The 22,420-nt window shown below is 37.5% G+C and overlaps 1 protein-coding gene across 1 annotated transcript in view; it reads right to left on the reverse strand.

The window, feature by feature from the left end:
* Nucleotides 1-22,420, reverse strand: part of GTF2B (general transcription factor IIB) — a 33,254-nt gene that overhangs the window by 8,934 nt on the left and 1,900 nt on the right. The window contains exons 2-3 of the mRNA XM_040470884.1: nt 18,799-18,905; nt 309-442 (exon numbers count right to left, since the gene is read on the reverse strand). Coding sequence (XP_040326818.1) covers nt 309-442; nt 18,799-18,905 — 241 coding nt within the window. The remainder of the gene's footprint in view (nt 1-308; nt 443-18,798; nt 18,906-22,420) is intronic.

The following is a 22,420-nucleotide window of genomic DNA, read 5'->3' on the forward strand; positions in this document are numbered from 1 at the left end:
GGGAAAGAAAAGACATTTATAATATTCAAGGAACATATCAATAAGACCTCATAAAGACCATTCTACACTCAATTTTGGGGCAAAATGTGCTTCATGAAAACAAGGGCCTAAGATATAAAGACTGTAATTTTGATCTGTGTGGAAGATATGTGTAAGGGAACAATCATTCCACAACAGTATGACTGGTAAATCTCATTCTCAGGTCAAGATTCCTCACGGGGCAGTGACTGATACTTTTGCAAAGTTTCCAAACCCCCAGGTCTTTGGTCAGTCCATACTTGCTACTTCCTGTTGAGCGGATTTATTACCTTGCCAATCATGGTTGACAAATCTCCATCACTCAGTAGAGGATTCTGAGAGTCTCCAACTCGAGATGGATCTTTTGTTGCTTTATCATTGCTGAAAGTTCTCCATTCAGACCCCACGTCAATAACTCGGTCACCTAAAAATACAAGCATAAGTCTAAATAGGATCTAATGAACACTCTTTAATGCCCAACTCAGGCGCTTTTATTCCTAGGAAATCTCAACATGGACATCCAGGCTCCAGCTTAAGTATCAGGTCTCAGACATATGTCCTAAAGCGTTCCTTTAACTATGATGCCAGGCCAAGAATAACCCTTTTTAGACATTATGCTTTGATTAGTCATATTCTAACTTTTGGAAGAAAAAAGTATTAGTCAAAATAAACACACACAGCAAAATAAAGCTATTCACATGTGATACAAAGATAAATGTGATTCAAAACCAAAATTTGCAAGGGACATAGAAAAAACCAGAAAGCACTTTTCACAATGGTATTAATGCACACAGTTTCATATAAAAAGTTATTAAGCTTTCATGGGAAATGTTTTGCAAAGAACTAAGCTGAAACTTATGTTTTAGTAACTACTAGATGAAAAAAATATTTCTGGCCAAATAATTTATACAGAGTAAAATGTTAAGCCTAGAATTAGTGAGAAGAAAGCCAGGTAGGTATTTTCTTTTTAAGCAAAGGGCCAGTGGTAAAATAGGTCACGCTAGGAAACTAAATATGAACAGATTTGGTTGATCACTGCTTTGGGGGGAATGCTCAGTAGCTCGTAACATCTCCACAGCGACAAGAGTTATTACCACTGAACAGCTGCCCAAGCTAGTCACTGTGTAAATGTTCTCTTTTAATCCTCCCAGCCTGATAAAGGTAGGTACCACTTTTACTGCCACTTTAGAAATAAAATTTGTATAAGATGACACAACTAGAACGGAAATGTGCAACTGATCCCAAAGACTGTTCTATACTGGATTTGTAAAACATGAGCTTTTCCACCAAAGTGTGACAAAACTGAGAGCAGGAACCAGACCATTTTCATTGTTGCCTAAAGAGAAAGGAGAAAGAAATGGCAGAAATTAGTTAACTCAGCAATTAAAAGAGCTTCTGGTGACAGTCAATTAATATAATGGTTACAAGCACGGACTGTACCATTTGCCACTTAGCCTTCGACAAATCATGGCATTTCTCAGCTTTAAATCTCCCTAATAACCTCACAGTCTAAAGATCATAAGGATTAAATAAGCCAAAACAGGTACAGCACATGCATGTAAAGTGATTAAAAAGTTCAAGGTGAGTGCCTGATATTAGCTATCTACTATAGGAAAATGAAAATAGTTTGACACATCTTCTGACATCTCCCTCCTTTTGAGACTTTAAAAGTAGCAGAGTGCTCCGCTACAGGTATATGACCAGAAGGACAGCAAAGAGAAAAGAAGGAAGGAACTCAATGTAAACTCTGCTAAATCCTCTGAAATACTGTCTATGTAGTACATTAATTAAAATGCTTATGAACCAAGTATAGTAATCTTAATCTAATCTTACTGCTTTATTTAAGGAAGGAGGTAAATGTGCAACAGAATCATTCCTGATGGTTCTGGAATAATTTATATTTCTTTGAACACTCAAAACACTTGGGAGTAACCAGATATCACTTGGACTATTTCCTGTTACAAGGGAACTGAGATGAGAGGCAGGGTCCCCATCTGCCCTACCCGTATGTAGTAAGAATGGCCAAGGAAAGCAGAAGCAGGCAGATCAGTTTATAAGGCAACTTCAGGAGATGAGAGATTGAGCAGGTGGCCCAAAATAAGAGAAAAAGAAGGTTAAATGGATGGGACTGTCATGATGGATTTTTCTGCTTCCCTCTCAAAAAAATAAACATCACTAAACTTGGGAAGCAATTCTAATTATATAAATTAATATTTTAAAAACTTACCCGAAAGTAACAAAACCTGTAATAATGGACTGAAGTCTCACTGCAATACTAACTAAACAAGGCCTGTATCTCAGAGACCAATTAAAAAAGACTGATTTTTCTTCCTTTTCATAACAGAATTATAATAATGCCTGCTTACAAGTGTGTGTGTGTGTGTGTGTGTGTGTGTGTGTGTGTGTGTTTGCATGTATGCAAAAAACTACCTGTATTCTCAACACTAGGGAAAGCCACTGTAAACATTTTGGTATATATACTTTCTGCCTTTTTAATTCATGTGTATGTTTTTTCCTTAAATTAAAATTAGATCATATTGTGCCTGTTCCATGAAAAGCTCTGTTCACCAAATCCACATCATAAACACCAAAACAAGATTTTTTAAACAGGTCAGCCCCTTTAATAGCATCTGACAATTAAAGGGATACTATGATGTCTCCACACACTATGTTTTCAAGAAAAAAAAGTGTATCTAACTTTCCTAGTCAAAAAACAAAAATACACAAACATGCACGTAACAAAAAACTATGGCCTTCATATCTGGAGTTACTTGCAAAAATCTAAGTTCAAATAAAAACTCAAATGTCATCATTAATTTGTTTAATGAATGAATGAAGAGAACATGGTATATGAAAAGGCAGGTAGGTATGCTCACATCTTTTTAAGTCTCTCTAGAAATCTAAAGATGAAACATCTTGGCTAACAGTTTATTTCATACCATTTTCCTTTTGGCCCCCCAAAAACCTACCAAGAGTCTCTTTTATTGGTTGCTTTGCACTGCCTTTAGAAAGACAAGATGGATTAGGGAAAAAAAGGGGGTGGCGGGAGTTGGCCTCGGACATTATAAATAGAAAAGCCAGAACCGGGTAGTGATGTAATTTTTCCACATACGTGGGAACAATCTACATGACTCATTCAACAATCTGTGATTTGTGCTAAGAGACATTCCCTCTTTTTATATTTTACTGCTCAAAACATAGCATTTATAAGAAATAAAATTTCCAAAATAACTCAAATAGCACATCATGAAACTATAACTAGAGCACCAGATTAAGTGCACGAGTAACAAAATAGGGCAGACCATTCAGAAAAATCAGAGTGCATAAAGGATTTTCATTTGAAGAAACCTAAATGAGGCAGCATTTTAAAAGATGCTCTGGAAGGAAACTGCAATACAGTCTTTTCAAGGGTAAGTGTATAATCAACCTTCAGCAAAGAAGCCTGCCAATACACACACACACACAACCTCCCATATCCTTTAATGTTCCACAAACAGGAAAAACATAGAAATTTTTACCAGTTACGTTCTCAACCAAACACTAATTTTTGTAAAATGAGCACGAGACAGAAAGTTTCATCCAAGAATCTTCACAGCAGCATTACTCATATTAGCTAAAAACTGGAAACAACCCAAATGTGTGTTAACAGGAAAATGTATACAATGGGATATCCCTCCACAAATAAACTACTGATAAATGCAGTGATGTAAATGCATTCAAAAACTATATGCTGAGCCTGAAAAAAGTCAATTACTAACAAAAAATAATAAAAAATAAAAAATAAAAAAACTACTATATAATTCTAGTTATAGGAAGTTCAGGGGCGCCAGGGTGGCTAAGCTGGTTAAGCGTCTGACTCTTAGTTTCTGCTCGAGTTATGATCTTGTAGTTTCATGAGTTTGAGCCCCATGTAGGGGAGCCTGCTTGGGATTTTTTCTCTTTGCCTTTTTGCCCCTCCCCTGCTCACATGCTGTCTCTGTCTCTTTCAAAACAAATAAATAAATAAAAATGTTTACAGGAAGTCCAAAACCAGGCAAAATAATCTCTGAAAACAGAAATCAGTACAGTGGTTGCTACTGGGCTGGGGGTGGGGGGCAGAGGTAACAGATTAGAAAGAAACATATGGGAACTTCTGAGAATGGAAGGAAATGGTCTAAACACCTTGATTAGTGTGATTATACCAGTATATGCAGTGTCAAGATGTCAAAATGCAAACTGTATATCTGGGATCTGTGCATGTTACTGCATGCAATTAGACCTCAATAAATTAAAAATAAAAATTCGCTCCCACCATAATACTGTTGATTTTGAATTAAGTCACACCAAACCTATCCATGATTTTGTGAATAACAATCTTCTTGGACAAGGGAATATATATACTCTTTCTCAAACTCATCTTTTAGATTATATGTATGTCACATTTATGACTAGATCTAATTTTTTTCTGTTAAAAATCTCATTTTCTAACTAGTAATTGCTGTAATATTTTACTTGCTTATATTCAGCCACTTTTAATAGACTATTAATTTTTAAAATTTGATCTGAATATTCTAGATATAGAATCTCATCAGTGGCAAAGAACTTGTTCCCCTTCCAATGTTTAACTCCCATTTCTATATTATATCTAAAGCGCTTGTCAGAACTTTCAAAACAATGCCTTTGATTTAAAACAGAAATGTCTCCAATATTTCAACATTATGCAGAAAAGTAACAGGTGAACTGAAATAGTCATCTATTAAAACATCATTCTACTCCAATGCAGAGTGTCTTATATTATGAAGAATGTGCTGAGTTCATTAAATGTCTGTCATCTTAGCAAACCATAGCATTTCTTACGTACTATCTTTTTACATTATAAAAGCGAGCCATAGTTGTTTGTGGGTTATTATTCTTCTAGTACTTATGTGTTAAGATAAATTAAGTTACTCTGGAGTAGTAAGTAATTTCAGAAGGTTAGCGGCTTAAAATGAAGATTTTTTTCTTATTCATACCACATGTCTATATAGGGGTAGGACAGCTTTCTATGCCATCCTTATTCAAGATGATAGAATTCCTGCCACTTGAGACATGCTAGGGGGAAGGGAATGTATTAAGTTATGCACTGACTTATATATACTTTCCAATAGTAACATTTCCACTCACATGTCCTTGGCCAAAGCCAGTCAAGGAGTGATGCTTAACTCTGGAGGGGATGGAAACATAAATGTACCATGTAGCTCAGAAGAGAAGAACCAGAATTATTAGCAAATAATCATCAATGTTCTTCCACATGACAATTAGCAAATAGAATCAAGCACTGTATTTTGTGGGATTTATGTATAAATTCATAAAAAAAAAAAAGATTGCTCTAGGACTTCCTTTTTCTGCCACACAACAAACCAAGGAATCAGAGTTAATTTTACTGGCTGGTTATTTGCAAGTCTTGACTAATAGCATTTTTTAAATGTTTAAAAGATACATTCCCCACTGGTGTGTGCATTCTTGACTTGCAACCCTAAGGGTCTTCCGGTACAATGTAACATTTTCTTCTATTGTACCTTTAATACTTTACAATATTCACCTGGATCTTCAAGTAGAACCATAATGGCTATCTTGTGTTTACCACTTTCTCATTCACTCTTTATAGTCTCAGGTTTCTTCTCTGCTTTACTTATCCAATTTCCTAGAATGTTGTCAGCTAATCACTATCTCAAACAGTTTTATTGTGTTTGTTTCCTTGTGCTATCTTACTTCTTTCTGACATTTTTAAAAACTTATTTATGAGAGCGAGCGAGCAAGCACGCACATGCAAGGGAGGGGCAGAGAGAGAGGGAGAGAGAATCCCAAGCAGGCTCCGCCCTGTCAGTGCAGAGCCCAACACGGGGGCTCAATCCCACAAACCATGAGATCATGACCTAAGCTGAAATTCAGAGTCAGGTGCTCAACTGACTGAGCCATCCAGGCACCCCTCTGACAACATTTAATAGAAATATTATGGAAACTTTATTTCACCGATCACAAAAAATCATTTATTTTCCATAACTTCCTTCTAGTGAGCTACATCAGGAGAATTTTGTTCAATCCGCTGGATCACTGCTCCTCTTCATTGTAATAATCTGTCTTTAGAAGCTCCATGTGGACTTTTGTGCCTATTCATCCTGTACTCCTGTACTAAAGAACTATCAATCCATGCCCAGTGGTGGTGGTCATGTTGGAAAACCTTCCAATCCACCACTACCAGTAATTCTCAGTCTCTCTGCGTACCCACAGACCCCAGCAGATAAGATATGACCCAAATAAAATAAATTCCCAGTATGACTCTACAAATTTATTAGGAAGGATACAGGCAGGTTTGTAATTAAAGCAAAAATAATAGTGACTTAAAACAGGCTATAACTTTCTCACATTAACAGTCCATAGTTAATAGTCATGGACTAGTGTGACCCAGGCTCCTCCTATCTTTTTAATAAGCCAGCTTCATCATGATGAGCATTTTCCAGCCTAATATGGCTGTTGGTGGTTCCCTTTATCATGTCTGCATTCTAGCCAGTGGAAATGAGAAAGAGGAGGCACTTCCTTATGGCAGGATCTAGAGTTGTACATACCCCGTTTTATGTACAATCCACTGGTTACATCACATGATCATACCTGGCTACAAGGGAAGCTGGGAAATACAGTCCAGTTGGGCAGCAACATGCCCAGTTAAAACATAGGGATTCTATTACTAAAGAAAGAGTGGGACGACCAGTGGCCTCTACTACTACAAGGAATAATGGGTTAGCTATGAGAGAAAGGAGAGGAGAAAGAATGTCCAGTAGAACCAGTATACTTTGCCTTATACTCTAAAGGAAACAGTACACAAAGACAGATATATAAGCTCCTAACCAAGCAAGTTATAAACTACAAATCCAACCAGAGGTATTTTGTAGTACATTAAAACCAGAATGGCTTGGGGCACCTAGGTGGCTCAGTTGGTTGATTTCAGCTCAGGCCATGATCCCAGGGTTGTGGGATCAAGCCCCTAATCAGGCTCTGCACTGACCATGGAGTCTGCTTAGGGCTCCTTCTCCCTCTATCCCCCACTCACGCACTCTAAAATTTAAAACAAAACAAAACAAAACAAAAAGCAAAACAAGAGAAAAACCTAGAATGGCTCATAGTAGCAGTGAATGGCTCATAGTAGCAGTCTAAACACTGCAGGGAATACTGCAACATACTAAAAACAACCAGGAAGCCAATATTGGAGAGTCTGATTTTCTAGGCCTGACCTAGATTCAAAACGTTTTTGTTTCTTATTCTAAACTTAAATTAATAAAGGTATTTTAAAAAAGAGTATTAGAATCACCCCAAATTTCAATTCTTTCTGCCATCTTTCTGGAAAATGATCTTACTTAAGCATTTTGGTATACAACCAGTAAAAAATTCAGAAGTAGGAGACTTAGAACAACAGTCTGCAAGTTACTTGTGGACATAGGCTAGATTTATCTAAAACCATTCTGTCTGGAACTACAAAATTTTTCAAAACATGCCAACTCTAAAAGTTCAATAATCAAAATGCAGTACTCAAGGTGGACAAACCCTAAGCATGGAGTTTTTTAAATTATTTTTTTTCATATTTATTTTGGAGAGAGACAGACAGAGAGAGAGACAGAATGTGAGGAGGGGAGGGGCAGAGAGAGAGGGAAACACGGAATCTGAAGCAGGCTCCAGGCTCTGAGCTGTCAGCACTGAGCCCGACACGGGGCTCAAACCCCTCACAAACTGTGAGATCATGAGCTGAGCCAAAACCAGACACTTAACCAAGGGAGCCACCCACGCACCCCAAACTGGAGTTAAAAAAATTTTTTTTCAACCCTCAGAAAGTTTTACATTTATTTATTTTTGAGAGAGAGAGAGAGACAGAGAGAACACGAACAAGTGGGGGAGGGGCAGAGAGAGAAGGAGACAGAATCTGAAGCAGGCTCCAGGCTCTGAGCTGTCAGCACAGAGCCCGACGAGGGGCTTGAACTCACAAACTGTGAGATCATGACCTGAGCTGAAGGCGGACGCTTAACTGACTGAGCCACCCAGGCGCTCCCCAAATTGGGAGTTTTTAAATTAAAAAAATACTAAGGTACTGTGGAAAATTGTTTAAGTCAACACATTACATTTGTTAAATCTAATGCTGAAACTGAAATGCATCTTTAGCTTTCACGCCTTCTTCAAGTCATTTACCCCTTTCTAACCATTCCTTCTTATGATATTTCAAAGAATCCTGATTTTTGGTTTAGTGTTACTAAACATTCTTATCATAAAGCCTGGATTAAAGATAATTTTCAAGAGAAGTCTGATCAACAGATACTTTAAAAAGAAATACCATTAATACTATAGCCAGTCTCTAAATCACAGTTTATTTTCCCCAAATGTAAACTGAGTAAGAACTCAAAATGAATTATCCCTTAGAAACAACCCACATCATGGTTAATTTCCCAGACCAGCCCATAAAAGCGTACTTTACTCATGACGTTTAGGCCCTTAAAAAACAAACACAAGGGGCGCCTGGGTGGCTCAGTCGGTTGAGCGTCTGACTTCAGCTCAGGTCACGATCTCGCGGGCCGTGAGTTCGAGCCCCGCGTCAGGCTCTGGGCTGATGGCTCAGAGCCTGGAGCCTGCTTCAGATTCTGTGTCTCCCTCTCTCTCTGCCCCTCCCCCGTTCATGCTCTGTCTCTGTCTCAAAAATAAATAAATGTTAAAAAAAAAAATTAAAAAAACAAACAAACAAACACAAAACTGTACAAGTCGAGAGTATAATTACCATTTGGAAAATCATTTGTAAAGGAAAATGCAAAATGCATTGTAAATTCCATCCCTGAGTATGTCAATACATCTTGCTTTTCCTCAAATACAGGCAGGTTTGCAGCAGCATCTAAGCTAGAGACCCGCAGCTCTCATGGAAGATGCATCCTAACCTTAGTCACAATAATTTGAGTCATTCACATACCAGTACTTTCAGGCCTCTATCCTAAGACACATGTTTCTTTTTCCCTCCACTTGGAATGACCTTCCCTCCATAAACCTTTACTCATGCTTAATGGTCATGTTTCAATGTAAATTCAACAGTAATTTCCCCAGGAAATCACTGCTTCCTTCCTTTGTGTTCTTACCAAACTTGGAAGATCTGTAATAGAGCTTTTACCATGCTATGTTGTATTAACGCACCCTCCTCCCTTTCACGCGCTAGCCAGAGTTGCTCCAGAGCTTGCTTACAGCATCTGATACTTCTTTCACTCTCCCTGCCCAGCACACTGCTTTAACAGAAACAGGCCTGCTAAGTCCTACAGACCTGGATTTGAACCACTCTGTCACTTACTAGATGTGGAATCTTCAGCTAATTACCTAAGTACTCAAAGCATCAGTGTCACTCAAAGGGTAGCTGTGTAAACTGAGTAAAGTTAGTAATTCTCTGATGCTTAAAGTAACATCTACATTAAAAATTCTAGGGATGCCTGGGTAGCTCAGTCAGTTGAGCATCTTGCCTCTTGATTTTAGCTCAGGTCAGGATCCCAGGGTTGTGGGATCAAGCCCCATGCTGGGCTCTGTGTGGAGCATGGAGCCTGCTTGAGATTCTCTCTCCCCCTCTGCCCTTCTCCCCTGCTCACACGGTCTCTAAAAAAAATAATAACAATAATAATTGAATTAATTAAAAATTCTAAATTAGGTAAGAAGGTGGTCTCTGATGGCTTATGAGAGATGCTAAAGCAAGAATTTGAAAGTGAATATTCCTTAATTTTAAAATATAGCTTAAACATATTAAATTAAACCTGAATATTTCCTTTAGGAAACACTAATGCAAATTTATTTTTTTTATTTAAAAAAAATTCTTTTTAACGTTTATTTTTGAGAGAGAGAGAGAGAGAGAGAGAGCGAGCGAGCATGAGCAGGGAAGAGGGAGACACAGAATATGAAGCAGAATCCAGGCTCCAACTCATGAGCTGAGTCATGAGATCATGACCTGAGCCAAAGCCGGACACTCAACCGAGTGAGCCACTCAGGCGCCCCATCACTAATGCAAATTTAAAGATGGTAATCCAGTAATCTTTAAAATGATATGGCTGAAGAGCATTCACTATGCTAGACCCACTCAAATACATTTTGCAAGTGACCTGTTATGAAGAATGGCATCTCAGACTTAGAATCACCTACTTTTCCACAAGAAAAAAGGAGTACTTGCACCCACAAAAAATGTATCACTGAAATCTCATACTGAAATCATACTATATATTTTATACATTATTTCATTTGATTCTTAACAATTCTAAGATGTATGGTACCTGCTCCCTGTTTTGGGGCAGGGAGATGACTTATTTTTACACGTGAAGAAAGTCAGGCTTAGAGAAATTATATAACTTGGTTACAGTTACTTACATAGCTCATTAACTAGTAGAGCCGAGCCTGGAATCGAGGGCCCCTAGTTACACTAGGAGCTATGGACACACGTAAGATATCTGCTCTACAGGCTATGCAGTCTAGGTCTGGAGACATGAAATATGAAAACTCTAAAAGTACAGAAGATGTATAAAAAAATACGGTAAACTGTAAAGTTAATAGTACAGATTTGTGTTTCTTAATATGCTAGAATTTCTAGAAATGGGGTCTGGAATCTTTAGAGTTGATTTTTTTTTTTTTTAATATTTATTTGTTTTTGAGACAGAGAAGGAGAGAGAGCAGGGGAGGGGCAGAGAGAGGGGGACAGAGGATCTGAAGCAGGCTCTGCGCTGACAGCAGAGAGCCTGATGTGGGGCTCAAACTCATGAACTGTGAGATCATGACCTGAGCCACCCAGGTGCCCCTGAACAGCTGATTCTTAATGCACATTCGTACATTCATCCTTCAGAATCACTGTATAAACAATATCCAGAATAACTTTAGGAAAGACAGGTCAAATTGACTCATTTTTCTCATTCAAATCTACCTATACTATTTTCTGGTTGTTTCCTTACATTCCTTCTAAGAACAATGAAAGAATTCAGTTTTAAATGGTATATAAAAAGTGGCTTTTACTAGAAATGATACCACTAGATCTAAACACTACCTATTTGAAATCCTAATTTATAAAAGTCATAACCAATTTCATGTTTTAGCAGCTATTACAGCAGCTTACTAACCTAATACTTTGCGGACTATAAACAATGTACAAGGTCAAATTTATGAACAAATTGATAATCTAAATATTATACTGCCACCTAGTGCTCAATTTTAAAGTAACACAATCACACTGTTAGGATTTGTGGGGGGGGGGGAATCCCACAAAACAGTGCTGTTAAAGCCTATAGTTTCATGGTAGAATTGACAGAGCTTTGCTTTAAAAGTTGGCCTTATTTTAGAGATCAGTAACAATATCCTACAGATCACTGGTAAGATTAAACAGCCAATGACAAATCAAAACACTTCCTATGTTTAAAATAAAAATCCTATAATTCTGGGAATGCAAGCTGGTGCAGCCATTCTGGAACACAGTATGGAGGTTCCTCAAAAAACTAAAAATAGAACTACCCTATGACCCAGCAATTGCACTACTAGGCATTTATCCACGGGATACAGGTGTGCTGTTTCGAAGGGACACACGCACCCCCATGTTTATAGCAACAATATCAACAGTAGCCAAAGTATGGAAAGAGCCCAAATGTCCATCAATGGATGAATGGATAAAGAAGATGTGGTATATATATATATACAATGGAGTATTACTCGGCAATCAAAAAGAATGAAATCTTGCCATTTGCAACTGATCTCACATAATCTCAGTGGATGGAACTGGTGGGTATTATGCTAAGTGAAATTAGTCAGTCAGAGAAAGACAAACATCATATGACTTCACTCATATGAGGACTTTAAGAGACAAAACAGATGAAGATAAGGGAAGGGAAACAAAAATAATATAAAAACAGGGAGGGGAACAAAACATAAAAGACTCTTAAATATGGAGAACAAACAGAGGGTTACTGGGGGGGGGGGTTGTAGGAGCGGGGATGGGCTAAATGGGTAAGGGGCACTAAAGAATCTACTCCTGAAATCATTGTTGCACTATATGCTAACTAATTTGGATGTAAATTTAAAAAAATTAAAAATAAAAAAAATCCTATAATTCAAGTGGCACCTGGGTGGCACAGTCGATAGAGTGTCCAACTTCAGCCCAAGTCATGACCTCACGGTTTGTGAGTTCAAGCCCCACACTGGGCTCATTGCTGTCAGCGCAGAACCTACTTCAGGTCCTCTGTCCCTCTCTCTCTCTGCCTCTCCCCCACTCGTGCTCTCTCTCTCTCAAAAAAAAAAAAAAAAAAAAAAAATTAAAAAAATCCTATAACTCAAATAAAAGAGGAAAGTCAATTAGACAATTATTACATGCTAAACAGTATTTAAAATAGCCACAAAAGATTGGGAACCAGCTACAGGTGAAACTAAATACGACTTAAGTACTGAGGAAAAAAATTAAAGACAATGAATGTCTGACCAACTATATTTTTCCAAAGATGGCAGCAATAATATATGTCATCGACATGTTCTTCTGAAACATGACCCTGTCTATGACACTGATTGGTGGTTGGTGTCTCTCTATTCCTTCCAATCTAGGTGGGCCCTATGACTATTCTGACCAATACAGAAGTGATCCTATGCCAGGCATAGCTCTTAACTACCTGAGTCCAGCTTCCACACTCTTGAAACACATGCTCTTAGGATATTTCTCTTGGAAATCAACCACCATGTATGAGATATGACTACTCTGAGATAACTGTGGAGAAATCCTAGAGGATGGCCTGTGTGGGGAGGCCAAAGAACAGAGAGGAGCCAGAAGTATAAGTGAAAAAGCCATCATGGAAGTGAATACTCCAGGTCCAATCAGTGCCATGTGGAAAGAAACAATGGCCCAGGTAAGTCCTTCCCAAACTACTGACCCATAAAACTATAAGCAAAAGAAAATGGTTACTATAAGATACTAAGTTCTCCAATAGTTTGTTATGTAATCGAAACAGAAACTGGCTCCTGTAAGTACGATGTTTCTTTAAGAAAAACTTAAAACATTTTGGCATTGGTTTTGAGACTCAGTGGTGGGCATCAAGGAGACTGAATGAAGGTTTAAAGGACAGTTAAAAAAAAAAAAAGTATTGTTAGACACTGGAGAAAAAGCAGTTTTTATCCTATGAAATAAATATATTTTTTTATTGCAAATTATTTCACTAAAAAAGGTGACAGTTGCAAGAGGTAACATATGCCTCCAAAGAGGACAGTTGAGCAGTATCTAGTCTTGAGTTGGAAATTAAGAGTAGCTGGGGGAACCTGGGTGGCTCAGTTGGTTGAGCATCTGACTCTTGGTTTTGGCTCAGGTCATGATCCCAGAGTCGTGGAATCAAGCCCTGCATCGCGCTCCATGCTGAGCTTAGAGCCTGCCTGGGATATTCTCTCTCTCTCTCTCTCTCTCTCTCTCTCTCTCTCTCTCTCTCTGCCCCTCTAACCCACTTGCATGCTTTCAAATAAATAAATAGAGGAGTTAGTGACAATGGGCTGCCCTAAGTTCTGAGCCAAATTAAATATTAGTTAAGTACAGAGTTGTCCAAAAACAATTCTAAGAGTTCCAGTTTCTAAAGTTGTCTGGTGATATTTAAACCCAAGCCTACTGTAAACGTTTATTCAATAAATATGGTATAATCTAAAAAGTTTCAGACCAGGTAAAATGTTACAGTAAGCACATGCAAACCAAGACAATTTATTAGGAGACACATGATGACAGCTGGATTTAAATCTCTATGAACACAAGTATGAAAAGAGCCACAAGTCTTATGCCCTTAGTGGATTGTGGAATATTTGCCTCACCTAATTTCTTCCCTATCTCCATAGCATAAGAGATAAAGGCAGAACTGGGCTGGCAACAAAGAGCATATGCCTTTAAGCCAGCAAGTTGGGGGTGCTTAGGTGGCTCAGTAGGTGGAGCATCCAACTCGTGATTTTGGCTCAGGTCATAATCCCAGGGTCCTGGGATCGAGCCTCACATCAGGTTCCATGCTGGGTGAGGGCCTGCTTGAGACTGTCTCTCTCTCTCCCTTTGCCCCTGTCCCCTGCTTATGCACTCTCTCTCAAAAAAAAAAAAAAAAAAAAAAATCATAAAATTTTAAAATAAATGAACAGGCAAGCTGATGCAAGTCTAATTAAATATATATAGAATCTAAATTTATTATGGATCTATGATAGTAATATATGTTTGGTGTATCTGTTCATATGCACATGTTTTTTAAAATTTGACTCATGGTCTGTCATGTTCAATTAAGCTCTTTTCAACATAATTTGATCATCTCTTCAGCAAAACAGAACTTTGTTAGCAGAGTCTTGCCTGCCCACCCTCATGGAATAGTTTCTTCACTTGCAGGACACACTGCAGGTTATATTACACATGCTACAAATATGCGAATGATGCTAGTACCGTATATTTTAAAACAGGTGTTTGTTACAGTTTAGGTCAGAAAAACCAATTGTTACAAAAAGATATTTCTGTGTATATAAAGGAAGTTTAATCAGATTGTATTTTATTTATTTAATTTTTTTTTTTAATTTTCAGGCTTTACAATTTAGCCTAGTTGCTTTAGTTAGGATAAAATATAGTAGTTCCAATGCTGGTGTTCAAGACTGATAATTAAACAAAACTAAAAAAAAATTAACTTCCTTTGGTTTAGATATAAGCAGAAAAATGCAAGTAAAAGTTAGTGATTTCAAGCATAAAAAAGCATGTAAGCCTTGTGAATCAGATCTTCCATCTCCAGTTGGTTAATCTCACCCAACTATATCTTGCTGGTCTGAAGCAGAAGTGAAGCAGATGGAAGGGCTGGAGATATAATGCAGTATTTCTGCACTACTTTTTAAATGGCTCTGTTTACGAGACCCAAGAAGCTGAAATTACCTTCAATCTTCTGTCTCACTCTTACATACTATCAGTTTGATCTTAATACTTTGGAATTAGAATGCTCTCATTTAACTTACAGGTTGGCAAACCTTTTCTGTAAAGGGCCATATAGTAAATATTTTAGGGTTTGTGGGTCAAGAGGCTAAACTGAGGATACTACATAGGTCCTTCCATAAAGAGGAAAGACTCCACTGGTTTTTTAACCGATGAAATTAAAAATATAAAAATTGAGGGGGCGCCTGGGTGGTGCAGTCGGTTAAGCGTCCGACTTCAGCCAGGTCACGATCTCGCGGTCCGTGAGTTCGAGCCCCGCATCAGGCTCTGGGCTGATGGCTCGGAGCCTGGAGCCTGTTTCCGATTCTGTGTCTCCCTCTCTCTCTGCCCCTCCCCAGTTCAGGCTCTATCTCTCTCTGTCCCAAAAATAAATAAATGTTGAAAAAAAAATTAAAAAAAAAATATAAAAATTGAGGATAATTTATTGTAATACAAATCTACTACTGAGAAAGAACAGCATTCTCTTTTGGGGTGAGAATATTTCACTTAACTGGAATCCAGTTCGTGTTCTCTATCATCAAAATCAATTACAAATGTTATCTGTCAATGCTGTTAATAGGATTATATGTATTTCATTTTTTTAAGTCTTTTTCACACACAGATAAGTACTGCCAAATACTGGTATTAATCTGCAAGCATATGATTTTAATTGAGCATACTCACTGCCTGAAAGGCATTTATAGAATTTTATTACATTCTTCTGATATTTTGCCTTTTAACATGTCATTACATTGTAGATTAATCACTCCCAATTGAAAGTTAGGTGGAAGCTCCTTAATTGCAGAGTTAAATGGATTTGGAAATATGAAAATTTCCTCTGCACTTACATTCAGGTCTGGAAAATACTGATTAAAATATAGTCTGAGTTTTGAATATATACCTGCTGCAGATTTGTGTGGGAATGAAGACCCTACTTCCTGTTTTAACTTTGGACAGCAATGAAAGTATATAAAATACATTAAAATAATTTGACGCCATTTGGGATTCAAATAATGTTAGCTGTTGTCAAACTGACCTTACCTCAGTGTGATTTTAACGTATCCGCACTGTTCTGCCTTCCAATTCTAGGTTGAATTCATTATGAAATATTAGTAAGTCTGCAGCAAAAGCTAATTTCTAAAGCCATTCAGTGTTAAACAGCAGTGGCTGAAGGCAGTACTGGTTCAGAAAGATTTCAGCCTTGGCCCTGAGCTCAAAAACAATTACAAGAAAACTTTGCTGCAGCTAAGCTACCAAATTATTGTGTGGTGGGCAAGTCAAGATAGTCAGCTTCTATTTCTGACAAAGATTCAATGAAGTGATGACAGTTAAGTCCACGAGAGTGAATGAAGTTCGCTACTGACCCTACTGATCAGTAACATGATAGATTCAAACCTTTTCTACCAAGTACCTGTTGATGAATACAATGAATAACTAGAAGCTTTAAAAACCTTACATTTTCACAATCTTTGTAAATCTGTCCACCTAAGACTTCTTCCACACGTATTTTTACCATCTATCAGTTATATCTTAGCAGTTTCCACTTCAGGTTGTACTGAATTAGCATTCTTGTAATTTCTTTAAAACTAGTTTCTCCTGCAGTTTTTCCATGCAGATAATTCAAACTCTAGAAACTCTGCATTGACTCCTTGAATAAACAACTCAGCAGTATCAGTAACATCTACCTAGTCATCAGGAGTCTAGGAGAAACACTTGATATTTGCCTGGACTTTAATTGATTGACTATCGATGTTGTTCCCAACATCCTCAACTCTTCAAGCAACTGTTTTTCTGAGAAGCTGTTCATCTTAAATAAGTTTTCTCTGGACACATTTCTTCAACTATCACAATCAAACAAACATGAACTAATTAACTCATCATTAACTAATCGTTGACTTTCCCTGCATAAGCTACAAATAAGCCACTCAGAAACTTATTTTAGATGCAGCCTTATTTTTATTCTTTTATTTTTGTGAAGAAATTCTGCCGTGATGAGATAATCGACATTACATTTTCTAAGTTTTCTGATCACTGTTTTACTGAATTGGCAGGATGAGTGCTTATGCCTAAGTTTCTTGTATCTATTAGCAGAGCTATCGTACCACTGAATAATAAACACAGAGCTTTGCCATCTTGATCAATAACAAAATAACCTACACTCCACTGTACCTTAAGGGCATGGCTTTCAAAGTTCACTTTTTTTCTTTCTGTTTTGACACGATGGGTATGCAATGGTAACAAAATAAAATGCTGCAGCATGGAGATAAACTTTGTACTCAAGATGCTGAGGAGTTTTAAGTGCATTCCTGGATTTATAGTGCAATGGGCGGCAGTATGAAGTGATGAGAGCACCACATATGGTTTCTTTTGTAACTACAGAGTCCTACTGTCATCATGTGAAAGCAGTCATAGATAATATGTAACAAGCAAGTGTGGCTGTGTTCCAATAAAACTTTATGTATGGATACTGAAATTTGAATTTGATACTATTTTCGTATGCCTCCAAATGTTAGTATTCTTTTGACTGTTTTCAACCACTTAAAAATGTAAAAGCCATTCTTACCAGGCAGGTCATATATAAAACAGGCAGTGGGTCACAGTTTGCCAATCAGATTGAACTCATTTTATTACAAAAGCCAATACAGGATAGAAATTTGGCTATGTGCGGACAGTAGAGCTACAATGCCACACTGAACCTGAGTTTCTCATCTCTACAATGAAGGTAATATTGGTGCTCACTTCAAAGGTTTCTCTGAGGATAAACTTAGTGAATATAGAAATCATTTTAAAAAAGTGCCCAGCATATGTAAGTTGTTAATATTGCTTATTGAGAAGAATTCAACTATAAGTGGATTTCAGTTCCTGTTAGCAACTCTGTATGATTTAAGCCTCCCAATGGAGGTCTGAGGCAAACAGGCTACGTGGATGAATGTTACCGATATCCTCCAACACTATTCCACAGTATATCACCACCAATGTTTCTGTTATACATCCCATAATCCTACTAGCACTTTCATTTTCAAGCATTTCGAACTGCTAAGTATTACTCCTTTGTTTCAGTTGCTAAATACAACTCCACCATAAGAATATTCTACAGTTCTGCTACATATCTGGGTAAGTAAGAAAGCAGGAACAAAATGAAAAATTGTAAGCAGTATTTTTTTTAAATATATGAAATTTATTGCCAAATTGGTTTCCATACAACACCCAGTGCTCATCCCAAAAGATGCCCTCTTCAATACCCATCACCCACCCTCCCCACCCTCCCACCCCCCATCAGCCCTCAGTTTGTTCTCATTTTTTAAGAATCTCCTATAAGCAGTATTTTTGACAATAACAATTTTATACTAGAAATTCTTAAGTCATTCTATTTAATGGGATCTATTAACTAAAAGGCCTTGAATGAGACTCAGTACAGCTATACCTTTACTACCCTGAAACAAATCATGTTTAAATATCTAAAAGCCACAAAAGTTGGATTAAATTTATTCATTATTTCATACACACAAGCGTCACCACTACCATCCCCAAACCCCATCAAATAGTTAAGACTAAGGACTCAGGAGACTATGGACTGAGGGCTTTTTCTTCTGGACGGGCTGTCTCAATTTTAAATGTTCCTTCATACCCCACATTATGAAATATATGCATTCGTATAAACAATAAAATATGGTGTCTCTGATTTTACTCTTTTCTAATTCTTTGTTTGTTTTATAATAAATATGAATTACCTGTAGGGAAAAAAATCAAAATGTATTCATTAAAAGACACTTTGGGAAATACACAAAAGCAAAGTACCTAAAATAGTGATTTCAGTTAAAACCATAATAATTGCTCACCTACAACCAGGCCACATTCTGGACAGATCATATCACCAGCTCTGTAGTCCTCCACTAAAATCGCATCTGGATGGTTTGGACATGTGACTCTTGGAAGAGCATCCAAACTAAATAAAAAAAAAAAAATTGTTTTTATATCCTCCCAACCAACATGTAACAAAGTAGTGTTCTAGGGGAAAAAAATGAGGGTTCTGAATACTTTTCCAATACTATCCATGCATAATACACTCAAGCGAAATCTCCAAAATAAATATCCCAGTTAGGTAATTTTTAATTCCAGCTAGTCATTAACAGATAGATTCCATTGGAATTGTTTTTTCTAAGAACAGTAACTTATTTGCAGACATGGAAGGCTTTAAAAACCTAAATGGAAAGCAAGTGTTTTTTTCTCTTAGTACAGGCTACTGAGATTTTTAAAAATCCTGATTAGCATAGAAATGACTAGCTACCATTTATAACCTGTGACATTTACATATAATCATCTGGATTGTGTGACTTATCACTTACTTCTCTGGTCAGAGAATACATTTCAAGTCTTGTTTTTTCCTACTTGCTGGATATTTTAGTAATAGATTTAGAATAGTACACACTGAACCTAATGGGTATGATAAAGGAGGGTGGCAGATATACCTCTGCTGAACTTAAGATCAATGATTTCATTTAGTCCAGAAACTGAGTTTGCCTTATCACTCAAGAAATGGTTTCAAAAACTACTTTTTATTCTATTTGTCATAGTACTAATGTGCTTGATCATTTTATTTTGAAAATAAAGCAGTTTGCAGAAGACACACTAATCTTAAAAGACAAAATAAAATCAGTTTTAGAAAGCAACAAAGGGGGCACCAGGCTGGCTCAGTCAGTAGAGCACGTATTTCTGGATCTCAGGGTTGTGAGTTCAAGCTCCACGTTGGGTGTAGAGCTCACTTAAAAAAGTAGTAATAAAATGGGGCACCTTGCTGGTTCAGCTGGTTAGGCATCTGACTCTTTTTTTTTTTAATGTTTTATTTTATTTTTGAGAGAGAGAGAGACAGAGCACAAGTTGGGGAGACGCAGAGAGAGGGAGACACAGAATCCGAAACAGGCTCCAGGCTCCGAGCTGTCAGCACAGAGCCCAACGCAGGGCTTGAACCCATGAACTGCAAAATCATGACCTGACTTGAAGTCAGACGCGTAACCGACTGAGCCACCCAGGCACCGTGAGGCATCCGATTCTCGATTTGGCTCAGGTTCATGGGATACAGCCCAGTGTAGGGCTCTGTGCTGACAGCATGGAGCCTACTTAGGAGTCTCTCTCTCCCTCTGCCCCTCCCCAGGTAGAGGGTGCTTTCTCTCAGAAAAAATCAATAAACATTTTTTAACAAGATATAAAATAATATAAAAAGCAACAAAAATATTTAACATGGATTTATTAATTATACACAATTATAAATGTTTGGTATCGGGGCACCTGGGTGGCTCCGTTGGTTGAATGACTGTCTTGATTTCGGCTCAGGTCATGATCTCAGAGTCATGGGATCAAACCCCGGGTCGAGCCCTGTGCTGAGTTTGGAGCCTGCTTAAGATTCTCCCTCTCCCCCTCAGCTCCTCTATCCGGCTCGTGTGTGCACGCTCGCGCACTCTCTCTCAAAAAGAAAAAAAAAAAAGAACATGAACTCTGTAGGGGTACCTGTTTGGCTCAGTTGGAAGAATGTGCAACTCTTGATATCAGGTTTGTGAGTTCAAGCCCCATGTTGGGTATAGAGATTACTTAAATAAATAAATATTTGGTATTATGCAAAATAAGCCCTCTTTAAACGTTCACTTGAAATACTACAATACAAGGTTATGTTATAGCCATCACAAATATACATTCAGAAGACATCATCAACCATTCTTACAGTAGTAAGTAGGTATTTGTGGTTTTGGATAAATTTCTAATGTCAGCAAACACAAATCGGAAAGTTAACTCTCAACACAGGTGATTCCCACTGAAAAAGTGATAAAATAATCCACGTTCCCAAAATGTATATATTTAAGTTAACCAGAACATGTCTTGGATCTTTTCAGTGGGAAAATGGGGAAATAGAGAACTGGAGATTTGCTTTATAGTCACACTCATTCCATAAATTCCTATTAGGAAAATATTCTAATACATTATAACAAATAAATTAAGAACTTAGTATAAATTATGAAAAACTATGTTGAAATAAAGGAAAATGTTAGAATAACAGTAATTACAAATGGGCAGCCATATGGCACATGTCATACAACTATAAGGACTAATATAGTTTTTGCTATTAAAAAGTAGAATTATCTTCTTGTCTGTAAGTATATAAATGATATGTAAACACCTCAAAAATATGCCAAAAAAAAAAAAAACCCCAGATATGCTAAGTGAAAAGAGTAAGGTAGGGATTTTATACAAAACTGGACAAAGTATGAATTACAGTTTTTGCAATCACAAAGATGACTCTCAAAATGTTGTTCAAAAGAAACTAGACAGAGAAGAAAATATAAGCCATTTATATAAACCTTAAAGTGGGCAAAACAAATCTATGGAGTTAGAAGTTGGGATGTGGTTATCTTTGGGAAAGGGTAATGACTGAGGGCACAAGGAGGCTTCCAGGGTGCGAGTCGTATTTAATTTCTTGACCTGGGTGGTAGCTATGTGTGTGTGCTCATTTTCCAACTAAACTGTGCACTTAAAATGTGTGTACTGGGGCGCTTGGGTGGCTCAGTCAGTTGGGTGGCCGACTTCGGCTCAGGTCACGATCTCACACTCGGTGAGTTCAAGCCCCGCGTCGGGCTCTGTGCTGACCGCTCAGAGCCTGGAGCCTGTTTCAGATTCCGTGTCTCCTTCTCTCTGACCCTCCCCCGTTCATGCTCTGTCTCTCTCTGTCTCAAAAATAAAATAAAAAATAAACGTTAAAAAAAATTTAAAAAAAAAAATAAGTAAATAAAATGTGTGTACTAACTTCATGAAAAAAGGTAAAAAGCAAGGTAGTGAACAGTATTTACAACATCCTTTGGGGGAAGAAGAGAGGTTAGCACTACATGCGTATGTTTGTTAAACCTCAGAATCATTAAGAAAACACCAAGAAACTGGTCACAGTGGCTGCTCTGAGAGAGAATGAGATGGCTGAGAGGGAAGAAAAGAAACTGCTTTTCACTTTTCGTCTTGTTTTTGTACTATTTGTGTTACCGATCCAAAATAAAATGAATCATGACAAACTAGTCAACTTTCGATCAGAATACCCACAAGAGTGATGTAAAAGAGGAACCACAAGAGTGGGGTGGTGGGGGAAGTAAGAGAGAGAAACGAAAGGAAAGGAATGGTGTAAACAACCAAACAACAATGACATTAAAATCATTTAAAGGACCTAAGAAACCACACAAATCCAAATCTCACTTTATAGCTATCACTTATTGGGAGTCCACTGTGTGTCTAATGCCATAAATATATCAGTACTCTTCACAGCAACCCTGCAAAATAAGCATATTTCCCTTCCAAAGATTACGATCAGAGAACGATTAGCCTGAAATCACAGACTAAGTAGTGCAGTTTAGACCTGAACTCACATTCGTGCTCTTCTCTGTGAAAACATCAGGCGGTTTCATAACCTAGTAACTGTACATCTTCCTC

The sequence above is a fragment of the Herpailurus yagouaroundi genome, unplaced genomic scaffold (assembly GCF_014898765.1).
Source record: "Herpailurus yagouaroundi ecotype Mexico unplaced genomic scaffold, PumYag 77, whole genome shotgun sequence".
Lineage (NCBI taxonomy): Eukaryota > Metazoa > Chordata > Mammalia > Carnivora > Felidae > Herpailurus > Herpailurus yagouaroundi.